The sequence below is a fragment of the Cyphellophora attinorum genome (assembly GCF_001299255.1).
Source record: "Cyphellophora attinorum strain CBS 131958 chromosome Unknown Contig6, whole genome shotgun sequence".
Taxonomy (NCBI): domain Eukaryota; kingdom Fungi; phylum Ascomycota; class Eurotiomycetes; order Chaetothyriales; family Cyphellophoraceae; genus Cyphellophora; species Cyphellophora attinorum.
The window spans coordinates 515903-529749 of NW_017253234.1; the positions used below are offsets into that span (position 1 = coordinate 515903).

At 53.7% G+C, this 13847-nt stretch overlaps 5 protein-coding genes across 5 annotated transcripts; 2 read left to right on the forward strand and 3 right to left on the reverse strand.

Moving 5' to 3' along the window:
* Nucleotides 1-324: 324 nt before the first annotated feature.
* Nucleotides 325-1562, forward strand: AB675_1921 (Fructose-bisphosphate aldolase 1; the record flags this gene model as incomplete). The annotated part of the gene is made up of 4 exons (XM_018141848.1): nucleotides 325-385; nucleotides 438-484; nucleotides 538-951; nucleotides 1002-1562. The coding sequence occupies 4 exons, from the start codon at nucleotides 325-327 to the stop codon at nucleotides 1560-1562; spliced, it is 1083 nt and encodes a 360-aa protein (XP_018002994.1).
* A 711-nt stretch (nucleotides 1563-2273) lies between these two features.
* Nucleotides 2274-3700, forward strand: AB675_1922 (Protein KES1; the record flags this gene model as incomplete). Its single annotated transcript, XM_018141849.1, has 2 exons — nucleotides 2274-2342; nucleotides 2396-3700. 2 exons carry the CDS (start codon nucleotides 2274-2276, stop codon nucleotides 3698-3700), a joined length of 1374 nt encoding a protein of 457 aa, XP_018002761.1.
* A 584-nt stretch (nucleotides 3701-4284) lies between these two features.
* AB675_1923 (uncharacterized protein) lies at nucleotides 4285-5320 on the reverse strand (the record flags this gene model as incomplete). Its single annotated transcript, XM_018141850.1, has 3 exons — nucleotides 4285-4689; nucleotides 4761-5063; nucleotides 5135-5320. The coding sequence occupies 3 exons, from the start codon at nucleotides 5318-5320 to the stop codon at nucleotides 4285-4287; spliced, it is 894 nt and encodes a 297-aa protein (XP_018002928.1).
* Nucleotides 5321-6120: 800 nt separating this feature from the next.
* Nucleotides 6121-7129, reverse strand: AB675_1924 (Disulfide-bond oxido YfcG; the record flags this gene model as incomplete). The annotated part of the gene is made up of 5 exons (XM_018141851.1): nucleotides 6121-6170; nucleotides 6256-6583; nucleotides 6630-6839; nucleotides 6925-7033; nucleotides 7098-7129. 5 exons carry the CDS (start codon nucleotides 7127-7129, stop codon nucleotides 6121-6123), a joined length of 729 nt encoding a protein of 242 aa, XP_018002844.1.
* A 1426-nt stretch (nucleotides 7130-8555) lies between these two features.
* AB675_1925 (Transcription factor IIIB 90 kDa subunit) lies at nucleotides 8556-13180 on the reverse strand (the record flags this gene model as incomplete). Its single annotated transcript, XM_018141852.1, has 3 exons — nucleotides 8556-8906; nucleotides 8970-9511; nucleotides 10240-13180. 3 exons carry the CDS (start codon nucleotides 13178-13180, stop codon nucleotides 8556-8558), a joined length of 3834 nt encoding a protein of 1277 aa, XP_018003011.1.
* Between the last annotated feature and the right edge of the window lie 667 nt (nucleotides 13181-13847).

A 13847-nucleotide genomic window follows, 5' to 3' on the forward strand; every position in this document is an offset into this window, starting at 1 on the left:
CGACTTCCTCATGCCGGGTGCGGGACACTGACATCGTCGGGTAGAAGGTGCAGCTCAAGAAAAACAAAGCTCCAGCAAGAGCACCGTTGATGCCCGCCATACGTAACAGATTCTTCAGTTCTCGGACAGTCCTTGGAGTTCTTCTTTCTCCTCCTCATTCACCTCGCGTACATTCGTGAACGATATCAATAGTATCTCAGGTCAGTGAAGCTGCGCTGCTACCCCAGATTCAATGCTTTCTTGATACTAGCTCTTCTCGAGACGGCGTGAACTGACAACGGTGTCCCCCACAGCAAATACCACATTCGACTTCAACAAGCCAACATGGGTGTTCAGGACGTCCTCTCGCGCAAGACTGGTGTTATCGTTGGTGACGATGTGCTGGGTACGTCCTCAACAAATTGGCGAAGTATGTGAATGCGACTGACCACTCGCAGCCCTCTTCAAGCACGCTCAGGAGAACAAATACGCCGTACCCGCTATCGTAAGTCTACTGGCAATGCGTAAAATGCCGGACGAGACTGATACGCTCAACAGAATGTGACCTCTTCGTCCACTGTCGTTGCAGCCCTGGAAGCGGCCCGAGACAAGAAATCCCCAATCATCCTCCAGACCTCCCAAGGTGGTGCAGCATACTTCGCTGGCAAGGGTGTCAAGAATGGCAACCAAGAGGCTTCGATCGCTGGCGCCGTCGCTGCAGCGCACTACATCCGCTCAGTCGCTCCCATCTATGGTATCCCAGTCGTCCTCCACACCGACCACTGTGCAAAGAAGCTGCTACCCTGGCTTGATGGCATGATGGATGCGGATGAGGCTTATTTCAAGGAGCACGGCGAGCCTCTATTCTCGTCCCATATGATCGATCTGTCAGAGGAGGAGGTTGACTGGAACATTGAGACCACAGCAAAGTATCTGAAGCGGGCAGCTCCTATGAAGCAATGGCTTGAGATGGTGAGAACGGTCCTTTCACGGCGACAGCTACCTTTGCTGACCATGAACAGGAAATTGGCATCACAGGTGGCGAGGAAGACGGTGTCAACAACGAGGACGTGGACAACAACTCGCTGTACACGCAGCCCGAAGACATCCACCAGATCTGGACTACCTTGTCGAAGATCAGCCCCTACTTCTCCATCGCCGCTGGCTTCGGTAACGTGCACGGTGTGTACAAGCCTGGCAATGTCAAGCTCCACCCCGAGCTCCTTGACAAGCACCAGAAGTATGTGCAAGAGAAGGAGAGCACCAAGACGAACAAGCCTGTCTTCCTTGTCTTCCATGGTGGCTCTGGCAGCTCAAAGCAGGAGTACCTCGATGCGATCTCATACGGTGTCGTCAAGGTCAATCTCGACACCGATCTCCAGTACGCCTATCTTACCGGTATCCGCGACTACATGGCAAACAAGAAGGACTACGTTGCAAAGGCAGTCGGCAATCCTGATGGCGAGGACAAGCCCAACAAGAAGTACTTCGATCCCCGTGTCTGGGTCCGTGAGGGTGAGAAGACGATGTCCGCGCGTGTGTCTGAGGCGCTGGACGATTTCAACACGGCTGGCCAGGTATAAGGAGATGTCTTCCGGAGCCCATACTGGTGGCAACTTGGAATTGAAGCCCTTCTGAGATAGCAGCATGAACCAGATTCAACCATTCACCCTTCTACCTATCCTACCCTAACCTACCCTACCCTACCCGTTGCGTATCTTACAAATATGCCGACGGAACTAAGGCCCTACGCTGAGTATGAAGCTGGAGTCAGATTCGGCCCACGCTCCTATGCGGGAGGCGTATCAACCAGCCGTGTAGCCTACTGCACGATTCCAGCATCCCGAGCACACCACCTACTGATTTGTGGCTTAGCCGTAGCAACTCATTTTACAGTTGGTGAAGTGGGGGAATGTTGGTTGAAGGCGGGGCACCCCATGACGTATCTCGGGCCATTACATCGTCAAGTATGCCATCAACACTTTTGCCCTTTAGCCTCCAGCCTCCAGTGTCGCGTGTACGGAGGCGTAAGTGTGGGCGCTCGTTTGCTGGGATGAATCGATGATACCACCTTCTCAAAGTTCGTGACGGAAATCTGGTGGCCGTTCGCCTATTTTGCAGTTTCTTCCTTCCAACATCCCCAGATTTCTTGAGGCCCGTTCCTTCTGTCTAAACCAGAACAAAGCCCCCTTGATCTGCTGTGATCAACAACCGCACTCCCACCACCACTTTCACTACAATCCGCTCCTTTGGTAGTTCTCCTATAAGCCAGCGACCTTGATCAGCATCTCGTCATGCCCGCCGAAGTCGAAGGGGGTGCTGTACCTGCCTCTAGTAGAGGGTCCTGGACCTCATTCCTAAAAGTGAGTCATGCCTTTAGCTCCTCGCGAGAGACATGTCGCTGACACAACCATAGTCCATAGCCTCATTCAATGGCGACCTATCATCGTTAACCGCACCAGCCTTCATTCTATCATCACAATCCCTGGTCGAATTCTCGGCATATTGGACCGAGAACACGTCCTTATTCATTGCACCCACTCAGGAGCCTGACCCGGCGCAGAGGGCTCTCCTTGTACAGAAATGGCTGTTGAACACTCTCAAACAGCAATACTGCTCACGATCAGAAAAGCTGGGCTCAGAGAAGAAACCACTGAACCCTTTCCTAGGAGAACTATACCTTGGTCACTGGGACGATGAGTTCGGACAGACACAGCTCGTATCAGAGCAAGTCTCACATCATCCTCCAGTCACTGCCTACTGCATCACCAACGACAAACATCGCATTCGTCTGCAGGGCTACAACGGCCAGAAAGCGTCGTTTAGTAGAACAATTCACATCAAGCAAATCGGCCACGCCCTGCTGACACTGCACCCGCCCAACAGCGATGCGGTAGAGACTTATCTGATCACATTACCACCACTTCACATTGAGAACTTGATATATGGTGCGCCCTTTGTCGAGATCGGGAAGGTCTGTCACATCGTCTCGTCGACCGGTTACATCTCGAAGATCGATTTCTCGGGTCGTGGCTGGCTCTCTGGCAAGAAGAACTCCTTCAGTGCGTCGTTATGGAAGGAAGGTGAAGGTTCCGATTCGAAACCACTGTACTCGACCGAGGGACAATGGTCAGACAGCTTCACGATTAAGAAAGGCCACGGCAAGAAGGCCGATGTGGTCACAACTTTCAAGCCCTCGGACATCAAGCTCTCACGACTCAACATCGCCCCCCTGGAGGAACAAGACGTCCTCGAATCACGGCGAGCATGGGGCCAAGTAGCTAAAGCGATTGCGAAGGGCGATATGGACGAAACTTCGCACTACAAATCTCGCATCGAGAATGCTCAACGAGCCCTTCGGCGGAAAGAACAGGAGGAGAAACGCGAGTGGAAACGGGTCTTCTTCAGCAACGTGGATAGCAAGGATCCCAACGAAGCCGAATTCGGGAAACTGGTCAAGATGATGATGCACCCCAGCGTGGGCGCCTCGACGTGGGAGGGTGTGGCTCCAGACAAGACATCTGGCGTTTGGCGATTCGACGACAAGAAAGCGGCTCAGGCAAGGAAACCTTTCCATGAAGACGGTCTCCTTGCGTTGGGCGAAAAGGAAGACGGAACCTCGGCGCCAGTGAGCAGAGTCGGCACGAACTTGAGTCAGGCACCAACGCCGACGAGTGCTCACCCACACAGTCCCGTCGAGCAGGCCAAGTTACAAGGCTAGCCGCTGGAGATCGTGATCTTGGCGGAGTCGGACGACGAGGAGGCTGTGCACGAGGCGCTTTACGGGTGGTGTTGTCAGCGGTAGAGTGGGGGGCAGAGAGACGACGTTCGACAACCAGGATTCGGAAAAGGTAGACGCATCCATTATAGCGTCTTCGGAACGATTCAACACGCAGCGTGTCTGACCAGCTGCGCAAATGCCGACGCGGGAAAAGCAACGAATGTTCACCGCTGTACTTCCTGAGGTGAGGGACGGATCAGGCTCTGCGTGTGTTGTTCTACCCGATTGTCCATAAGAAACAGCGAGAGATGTACCGGATGTGGTCGGTCAATATCAGCCCTAGGCTGGTTTGGTTTCTTCAAGCGATGTCTTCATTATCGATATTTGCATACTTCTCCTTCAGTCCTTTTTCCTTTCCTAATACTCATCATGCTCAACCTTACTGCTCCTCACTCCTACTGACACGATCATGGGTGTGGTTCGCTCACAAACTGCAGGAGGAGGAACGAGGAACAGGACGCACGGGAGTCAAGGCAAGTAGAACGGCAGCAAAAGGGATACAAAACCCTGCCCCAATCACGCGTTCAGTCACCCATGATAATGCAATCGACAACCCTAGCAGTTTCGTCCACCCGCGACAAGAACGGACTATGGCCCGCCTCGATCCTTTCCTCCCTGATGACGGCGCTCGCACCCTTAGCAACCTTCCGACTCGCCTTCTGCGCCCAGCGATCATGCACCCTCCCAATCATCATCTCCTGCAGCTGTGGCAGCAACCCTGCGTCCTGGGTGCAATGGATATACGCGACCTCGACGTTCGGATCGTCGTACGCCATTTGCAGGTCTGCCAGAGCGGGGTTGGCGATGATTGCAGCAGGGTCCGCGGCCAGTTGTCTTTTGGCGTCTGCTTGTGCTTGCGAGATGGCTTCCGCGAGTGGCAGGTCAGATGCAGCAAAGAGCGCTTCATAGACTTTCTCAGCATTGCCCGGCTGGGTATCAACAATGCCCAGCCAGGTGCATGGTGCTGGCTTGCGATCGAGTGCGTTGTCATGAGGCCGACGGCGCGATCGATTTGGCTCGGGTGGCAGTCCTGGTAGAAGTGGATGCGGGGACCATTGGGAATGAAACCGATGTTGTTGGTGGAGGGGTTGGGGCGGAGGAAGGGCGGGACCATGCCGAAGATTGAGCACAGAGATTCGCCCGGGAGTGGCAGGAAGGCGGTCATGTAAATCAGGTGGGTCAGGCGGTTGGGTGAGATTTGCGTGAGGTTGGCCAGGGCGTAGCTGGCGACCATGCCGCCGTAGCTGTGGGTTAAGACGACGAGATCCGTTGCGGAGAGGAGGGACAGGGCGTAGGGGCGGATCTGTGGGTGGGAAAACGTCAGTCGGGGAAGTGGGTCGCGAGTGAAGGTGAGTGATAGGAGGATCGGCTTACGAAGAGGATGTCATCGTCCAGGTTGGCTGGAGGTTGCGATTGAGAATTCGACGGCAATAATGGACAGTGTACTGTATAGCCGTACGATCTGAGGAGGGCTATCAGTGGAGCATAGTGCTCTGGGGCGTGCCAGGCTCCCGTAACGAGAAGGATGACCGGTTTCTTGTTACTGAGGCTGCCATTCATATTGTTGGTCATTGCCGGGGTTCAAGGGGAAGTAGGGTCTTGACTGCTCTCGGAGGGATCCCTGAAGAGCGGCATGTTGGGCTCTTGTACATGACTGCTCATGTTCTCAGCCTCTCGGAGGCTTTCAGGGCCTCCCCAGCTCGACAATGTCAGGGAAGGCTGTCGCCCGACAGGCTTTCGAAGGATTGTATAGGAACCACTGAAAGGGCTACGGCGGAAACTTGCCTCGTCTGTTGACCTATCAGAGGTCGCCTGCGAAGTATGCTAGCCGTCAAAACCTCAGGAGCTGAGGAAATGGTCCTTGTACCTTCCTTGACTTGCACTTCAGGTTGATTACTCTCCATGTCGCGGCAATGATCGGGTGCTACTGCGGGAGCTGCCGTTTCCAGTATGGCATCTGCCGGACATAATCAGACATAGACAACGGAGCGCACCTCCTCTCCCCGAACAAGGCAACCGATGGGGATTCAGGCACACGCAGAATGAGACTTTGGTAGGTAGGCTTCTGGGAACCTGAAGGCAGTCCTTGGCAGAGAGCAACAGCTTGAGTACGCATTGCTCACGCCATGAGCTTACTTGTCGCTTCTTGTAGGATGTTTTCGGGTGATGCTACATGTTCCAAATAAGGAGCAGTTTTGGGCCGCCCGTGCCGAATTTGCTGTGCAGTATGGTGTCAGGGACGATCAGCAGTGTGTCCGCGAGATCTTGTGCTCGCCTCCACCAGACATTGTGAAGCTTTGACAGTTTGAGTACCCGCTCCGCTTCCAAGGCTTTCACAGCCTGCTGCCACCTTTCGCGAGTCACGAGTCTCTCTTGGTCTCCTTCATGCCGTCGATGCGGTCACGCATGCCTGTGATGACATCAGTCAGTATTACCGGGCATGAAGCAGATCGAGAATGTTGAACGTGGCTGCAAGGACAGCGCAGGGTTCTCACCTTTGGCCATCTGGCTTAGCTCCTCCGCGCTTCGAGTACCCTCCGGAATCGTTTGAGCCTTCTGAACCGCAGGACGTTCACCAATGCGCTTGACCCATTTCTCGATTCCTGGCCACTTCTTGATGTCCATGTCGAGGAACACTGGTCCGGCACGAACCCAGGAGTAGGATGCAATGTCAGCGAGCGTGTACTTCTCGCCAGCAAGCCAGTCAGCATGACTCAGTCGCGATTCCAGAACATCGAACAGGCGAGCAGTCTCGTCCATATAGCGCTTGATACCGTACTCGGAGTAGGCTCCAGCCATAGCTCGGAAGTGGTTGGCTTGACCCTGTGGACAGTAAGCATTTGCATTGAAAAGCGCCAGGAGAACTCACCTGCATTGGTCCCAGGCCGCCCATCTGCCACATCAACCAGGACAGGACTTCGTAGTACTCACGCGAGCCTTGCGGGTAGTTGAGCTTTCCTTCCTTGTCGTAGCGGTCGGTCAGGTACAGCATGATCGCTCCGGTCTCGAAGACGCGAAGGTCTCCGTCCTTGAGGGCTGGGATTCGTCCATTCGGGTTAATGTCCAGGAACCATTGCTCCTACATGATGTCAATGCTCGATTCTAGCTTTGGTAATGCTCGATTCTGAGTAGGTCGATTTTCCAAAGATGAGTTCGATTCTTACCTTCTGAGTATTCTTGGTGATGTCGACCTTCTCGACCTTGTACTGCAGTCCAAGTTCCTCTAGCACAATGGCGGGCTTCAGGCCATTGGGAGTTCCGAAGGTGTAGTACCTGTTGATCGCTCAGTCCTGATCGAATGCGAAGTGCTTGAGTTTGGAGTCAATCAGAAACTCACGTCAGATTATGGAAAGGAGGGTTGCCCGACATCTTGCCTGACTGTGATCTCGCGAAGAGTTGAATCAGTATGCCAATCGTACAGACGATGAAAGTCGTATATGTTGCGGTGAGGAGACCACTCCGAGCCATTCAAGGGCGGAGTTAGACAAGTCGACTTACAAATGGGGTACCAAGTCTTAGATGTCGTCGAGGTTGTGTATGGTTTAGGCGAGGAGCTGTCTGACGTATTGCGAGGTTGCCCGGATATGGAGTGGTCTGCCTAAGGATTGAAACGAGATTCGATCGAAGACTCAGGGAGATCGACGACATATGTACTAAGTGAAGGACAAACGGAAAGCACTCCGTCTCTTTGAAAGAGGAGGTGCACAGCAGTGCCTGCCTACGATTGCACTTACCTCACCCGATGAAATACTTCAGATATTTCCACTGTCGTAGCTCCCCTGGAATGCTCTTAATTGGTCCACAAATAACACCGTGACCGGTACTCTATTGGCACCGTAACGCCGATAGCCGTTTTCTTGCTTACCAACCATGCCTGTACTTGGGTTCTGAAGTTTCCTCTCCTGGCAGGAGCAGTCTTGGGTCTTTGTGCTCCTACAACATTGCTTCCAAGCTTCACCTGGACATGCTTAGAAAGCGTCGCCATACAGGTATTTCGCATGACATCGCCAGCGGGGCTGGCGGCGTCGGCTTGCGTCGTTTTGTCTGCCTTGGTGCTGGGTATACCGTCCCAAGAGCTCGTTTAGCCCAATCAGGCTCTGCCTCCTATTGTTTCTGCCACTTCGGTATTGCGAGGCGTCTCATCAGGTACCTCAATCCTGGCAGTCGCTTCTGACGCGAGACGACCAATCACAGGACGTTGACTAAATCGCTGTTCACAGTTTCTTCAAGTCTAGCGTCGCTGTGACAGGTTCGACTGCATGCTACATGATTCCGAGCTCACTGATTCACACGCCGCAAAGCCGTCGACAGCGAACCGGACAGTGACACCAGGATCTCGGCTATGTCCATGCCATAGGTTTGTCGTCCTGGTGGATTATCCAGCTCGCGAGTCAACCTTGGAGTAGCAAGGTAGCAAATTGCAAAGTGCTCTGATATGTCATCTGTCAGATCAGATATGTGAGCACATTGACTCCTACCATTCAGACCCGACGCCTTTAAAAGCGTCTCTGCGGTACTCTATGGGCTTGTCGTGACTCAACAGTGTAGCTGTACCCTACCAAGCAGCCCGAGCTCCAGGGGTCTTCTGCACAGCCGGATCTTGATCTTGCACTCTACGCTATGCTCGAGTTGCCACGAATTGTAATATGTATTACACACGACAAGTCGACGTGAACGCTCGCTCGCCCACGCGAGGCCATTGATCCCGCAAACTAGCTCTTGTCCGTAAGGAAGCCCTGTACAACGCAATTAGCAGTCCATTCAAATTCCAAGCGCCGGAAAGGTCCCGAGGTCATCATACCTTCTGAACAGCCTCAGAGTTCACTCTCATCCTCCTTGTCGCCTCCTCTCCTAGCCATCGTGGCTGCTCACGGTAGAAGCTGTCCTCGAATTCCCATCCATCGCCGCCCTCAACGTAGAAAGCCTTGCCATTCAAGCCGTCCGTTGACTGGATCCCAACGATGATCCGCCCAACAGACTCCGCCGACTGGACGTACAGCCCTGCCTTCTTAAACTTCTCTGCAATCCCAATCGTCATGGGTGTGTCAGTGACACCCGGACATACGCAATTCACTCTAATGCCATCTCGCTCGTAGATGATCTTGCGCATGGAGCGCATCAGGCCCTGGATTGCGTGCTTTGAAGTCTGTCCGCGTCAGTCGACTAAGAAGGTCAAGGCCTCTAGCAGGCGTCAGAGCTCTGGACTCACCTGATACATGTACAGCCCTGGACTCTCCCTGAACGCATTCACACTCGACAGCAAAGTCAGACTCCGGTTTTCGCCATCACTGATCCCCTCGCGCAGGAACACAACTGCAATACGCGCGAAATTCGCACTCCCCAGGACATTCACATCCAGCACAGCAGTAGTCGCCGGACCCTCCCCAACAGACTCAACGGTCAGCCCCGGATCAAACCAAGCTCCCTGCTCAAAGATACCAGCCACAGAGACCGCGTGATGAATCTGTCCGAGTTCGTCACGAGCAGACTTGAACAGCTGGTAGATGTCGTCGTATTTGGTGACGTCGCAGTGTCGGAAGGCAATGCTTCCTGGCAGGGAGGGCCTCGATAAGGTTGAGACGAGTTCTTCGGCGGGTTTTGTTGCGACGTCGCCGAAGAAGACATTGGCTCCAGCGTGGACCAGGAGGGTTGCTGTTGCGGCGCCGATGCCAGTCGCGGCGCCGGTCAGAACGACGTTCTTGCCTTCTAGACTCGCGAAAGCTCGCTCGTCTGGGAGAAATTGGGCCATCTCTTAGGAATAAGTCGCTCGGCCGACCGTCTATCTCGGCTGTAAGTACTACCTGTTAATCTTCAGCAAGATTGTCATCACCCTCGGACACGCTGGAAGCAAGAATTGTAGTTGGCAGTAGTCTTATATTGATCCTGAGACTGGTATCTCATGAAAATCTCTCCGGCCCTGTGAGTCACGGATTCCAGATCTTAAAGGTCAAACCATTGTCGCCGTCGGATTTAGATGTTGTGTCCGATCAGAACATCTCGCGGCACTTCGTACAGATTGACGGTCGTAAGCGGGGTGTATGGTTTATTAGTTTAGCGAAAGCGCAGGTCTTCTGGCCTGTTGCGGGCGGGGAAAGCTACCTAGGTACCAAGGGCACAGTCTTAAATGAACCATCTCGGGCATTTCCGTAATACAGCGCAGGTCTATGTACACGCTAGAAACTTCCAATGCCTTCAAAGAAGTCTATGATGGACTTTTGCTCCTGCATCCTGTGCTCTGAATTTATCTGGGTATCTCGAGTAAAATGTCATGGCTTCCTGAGCTCCCAATTTGTCCAACGTATGTATACAGATGGCCAGTCCCACCATTCGAGACCAGTGATGTTGATGACTTCTGTCAGCAGCGGCCCGTCAGTAGTGTCCCGCGAATGCACCATCAATGTCAGGATCTCCACCTTCATCCTCATCCTCATCGTAGTCTTCTTCCTCATCATCTATATCGTCGTCATCGTCATAGGCACCGGGTGGTGCGACCTCCATGATAAGACCTTCGTCTTCGTCCAGAGCTTCGCCTTCTACGACTTCTTCGGTACCACCAAAAGCCTCGATGTTTGAGCTTGTGCCACTGCGTGGCGTGTTGCCGCCCGAAGGAGGATCTTGTGCGCTGGTCGGGCTTTTCGCGAAGGTGACATTGCGTGGTTGCTGATTCGGTCGGGCTGTGATTGGCCTTGCGACTTGAGATTGGCCTCGCGGAGGACCTGGCGATGGGCTTGGAGACGCTGACACCTCTCTCCTCTCGTAGTCTGGTGTGCCGACAGCAGATCCCTCGCCTCCATCTGTACCTTGACTTCCAGATCGTCCAGCAGGTCCCACGCTTGGGCTGCCGCTGTCGCTACCGCTGGCTCTTCTGTCCTGATAGACCTTCTTCTGGCGCTTCTCGGCAGACAATGAACCTTTGCTGCGCTGCAAGCCGGTGTTCTTACCACCGTAGCCACCAAAGATGACGTCGCTGCGATCTGTGTCTGCGGGCAGGCCAGCCACGATGCGCAGACGCTTTTCGGTGGCTGTTCGAGCGACTTCATCAGTGTTGCGAGGATTCTTGCTGGTAGAGCCAAGAATGCTGATACTCCGCGATCGACTCAAGTCACTCCGGGCGTCAGACAGCACACTGGACGCGCGAGACGGCGACATCGGTGTAGGGGATCGAGTCGTTGTCTCGGATGGGTTGCCATAGATGCTACCAATTGCGGAGTAATTGAGTCGTGTCGAGAACGGCGTGCGCTGCCGAAGCATGCGCGTGACAGACTCTGTTGCATCCAGAGGACGGTCTCGGCGTGGAGCTGGAGATGCAGAGCCTGCACGAGAAGAGAGAACACTGGCACGATCACCGGCACCTGGGGTAGCGTGCGGTCCAGTGCGACGGTCATACTCTGGGTCGTGGAGGTAGCGAGTATCGCCAGCCCGATGGGGCATGCGGCTGCCGTCCTTGCGGCGACGACCTTGGGCCTTCTTGTTGCGCTCAAATTGGACTGGGTCTATGCCTTTGTCTTTGAGTTCTTGCTCTTTAAGATTCCGTCGGATACGCTTCGCATGGTCCTGCCGCAACCAGTCGGCATTCTCGTTGACCCAGACCTTTTCTTTCAGTAGCTTCTCCTCTTCATTGAGTAAGCACGTCGCTACATCTTCATCGTCCTCAAACTCGTCATCACCTATGACTATCGACATGTCGACATCACCAGAATTACCTGCCAACTTTGGATCAATGGCGGTCTCCGCGCTCTGATGGTCCAAACTCGTCGACGGCTGTTCTGACGCTGCTCGAGCCTTGTCAACAGCAAGTCGCGTGGCGCTTTCCTCCAACTCGGGCATGCTCTCATCAATGTCATTCTGGATCTCCTGCTCTATCGCTCGTTCAGCAGGTGTGGCCGCAGGTGCTCGCCAATTCTTGCTGCCCTTCGTACGACCAGGACCTTTCTTAGGAGGGGCGCCTTTCGTTGGGGCGCTCGAAGATGCTGGCTGCGTGGGTATAGCGAAACCCTCCGCGTCGACTCTTGCTTGCTTCGCCGGAGGCTCTTCGGTTTCGTCGTCACTATCCTCTGGAGTGTCTACGCCTTCAGAGCCATCGTTCTCCAGCTCAGCAGCGGTTACAGCTTGCCCCTTCCGCTTGCGCTTCTTTGGCTTTGGTCTCAGGATGGGTGGATCCAGAGCATCTGGAAGATCTGAGTGATCCTGACCAGCTCTCTGCTTCGCCTGTTGTTCGTGAACCTTCGCCATGAAATCTTCCATGTTTGTATCGCCTTTGGCAGGCTCCCCGTCCACACGTGCCTCTTGGAGATCTTCAAAATCCACATTCGGGAGAACCAGCTTCTTGAATTTATCCACCGAAGCTTTGCTAAGAGGCGTCTCGCTGAACTCTTCGAGGCGCTTGTTGAGAGTGATTTCGGTCACTTTGGCTACCAGGACTACCTCTCGCACCGTTCTGCGGTAGTTGTTCATTCGGGCTGCAATGATGACCGCTGCTCCACAAATTCCGGCTGGACGACGTCCGCGCGTAATCCAGTCGCGTTTCATGCTGGCAATGATTTTGTACGCATCGGATTTTATCCTGGGAGCATCGTGTGGGGGGAACTCTAGTTCGTCGACAAACCGCGAGACGAAGACCTCGGGTCCAGGCGCAAGTAATTGAGCTTGCCTGAGTTCCTCAGACGACTTGTGCTTGGCCGCGTCTTCCAGAAAGATGTCCCGAACGAAGTCTGTGAAGATCTTGCCCAGGGCGAACACGTCGATATCTCCCTTCTCAGCGAAGTCAATCAGCATGACGCCGTATCTCGGTCTCTTGACGCCCTGTATTTGTTCAGTGGATTGTCTGATCGTGGTGTAGAGACTAATTAGGGCAACATCGTCCAAGCTGCGTCCTCTGACGAAACCTTTCGCATAAGCAACGTTGAAAAGTCTCAAGGCCTGCTCGTTTTCTCCAGTCCGAATGTTGAGCTGGTCGCAGAGACGATTGATGACCATTTTAGCGTTGATTTCTGCGGTCTTCCGAGTTGGCGTAGCTTCGCTGCCAGCCTTGCCGGTGTTGGCGAAACCACCGCCGCGGCGATGCGTCTCTCCAGCACCAATAGCAACACCTTGAGCATGTATTTGACCGGATGGACCTTCGGCAAAGGTCTGTTCACTGACCAGCTGAGTATTCTCTGACACCACGGCGCCGCAGTTCTGGCATAGTATACCGACATCATCGGTCATCTCAAAGGCTGGATTCTCACATCCAGTCGGACACTTGAATCGCCGATTTGATGCTGTTCGTACTTCGGGGGTCATTGATCTGGCAGGAGAGGCCCGGAACCTTGTAATACCGGCCTTGGGCCTTGAGTTGAGTCCATTTATACTGGGAGCAGAGACTTTCCTCCGGGTAATGTTGCCCCGCGGCTTCATGGCCGTAGCCACTGTTGGTGCCATAATGGCTGTAACGATGTAATCTATGTGTGTTTCGTAGTCGAATATCCTGACATGGCGAGGCTGTCGAGCTCTAGGGACACCTTTTGTAAAATCAGGCCATTTCGTAGAGTCGCAAACAGCGTGGCCAGAGGAATGGGAAGGCAAGTGTTATCCAAGTCGCTACCCGCTCGCTGTCCCAGTCTGGAGAGGCGTCCTCAGAGTGTGTCAGTGATCGAGGTGAATAGATCGAACGAGGCTGCATGCAGGCTGAGCAAAGAGTGTGGTGATTTCGGTACCCAGATTTTCGGTCAGAATTGGCACAGAAATGCCAGCAAGCGGGGTGACTCAGAATTTTCCAAGATTGAGTCGATTTCTCTGGCAATTTGATTGAGGCGCAGCGATGGTCGAAAGTCAATCAGTGAGTGTCTTCAGATAGATGCGATGAGATATCTTGTTAATGTTTCCTCGAGATTGATGAAGTACCTTTTCGTTTGATGATGAGCTGTGCCACTGAAGTTGAAGTCAGTCAGCCGCAAAAAAAGAGCAGTCACGTGAACAGTAGAGCGCTACGCCCGTTAGGTACTAGCGTCCCCTTACGATATTGAAGTGCTTCCTTTCTTTCTTGTAATGCTCACTAGCTTTATGGACTTCACAAACTGCATGTAGGTCGTCTCAACACGTGGAATAC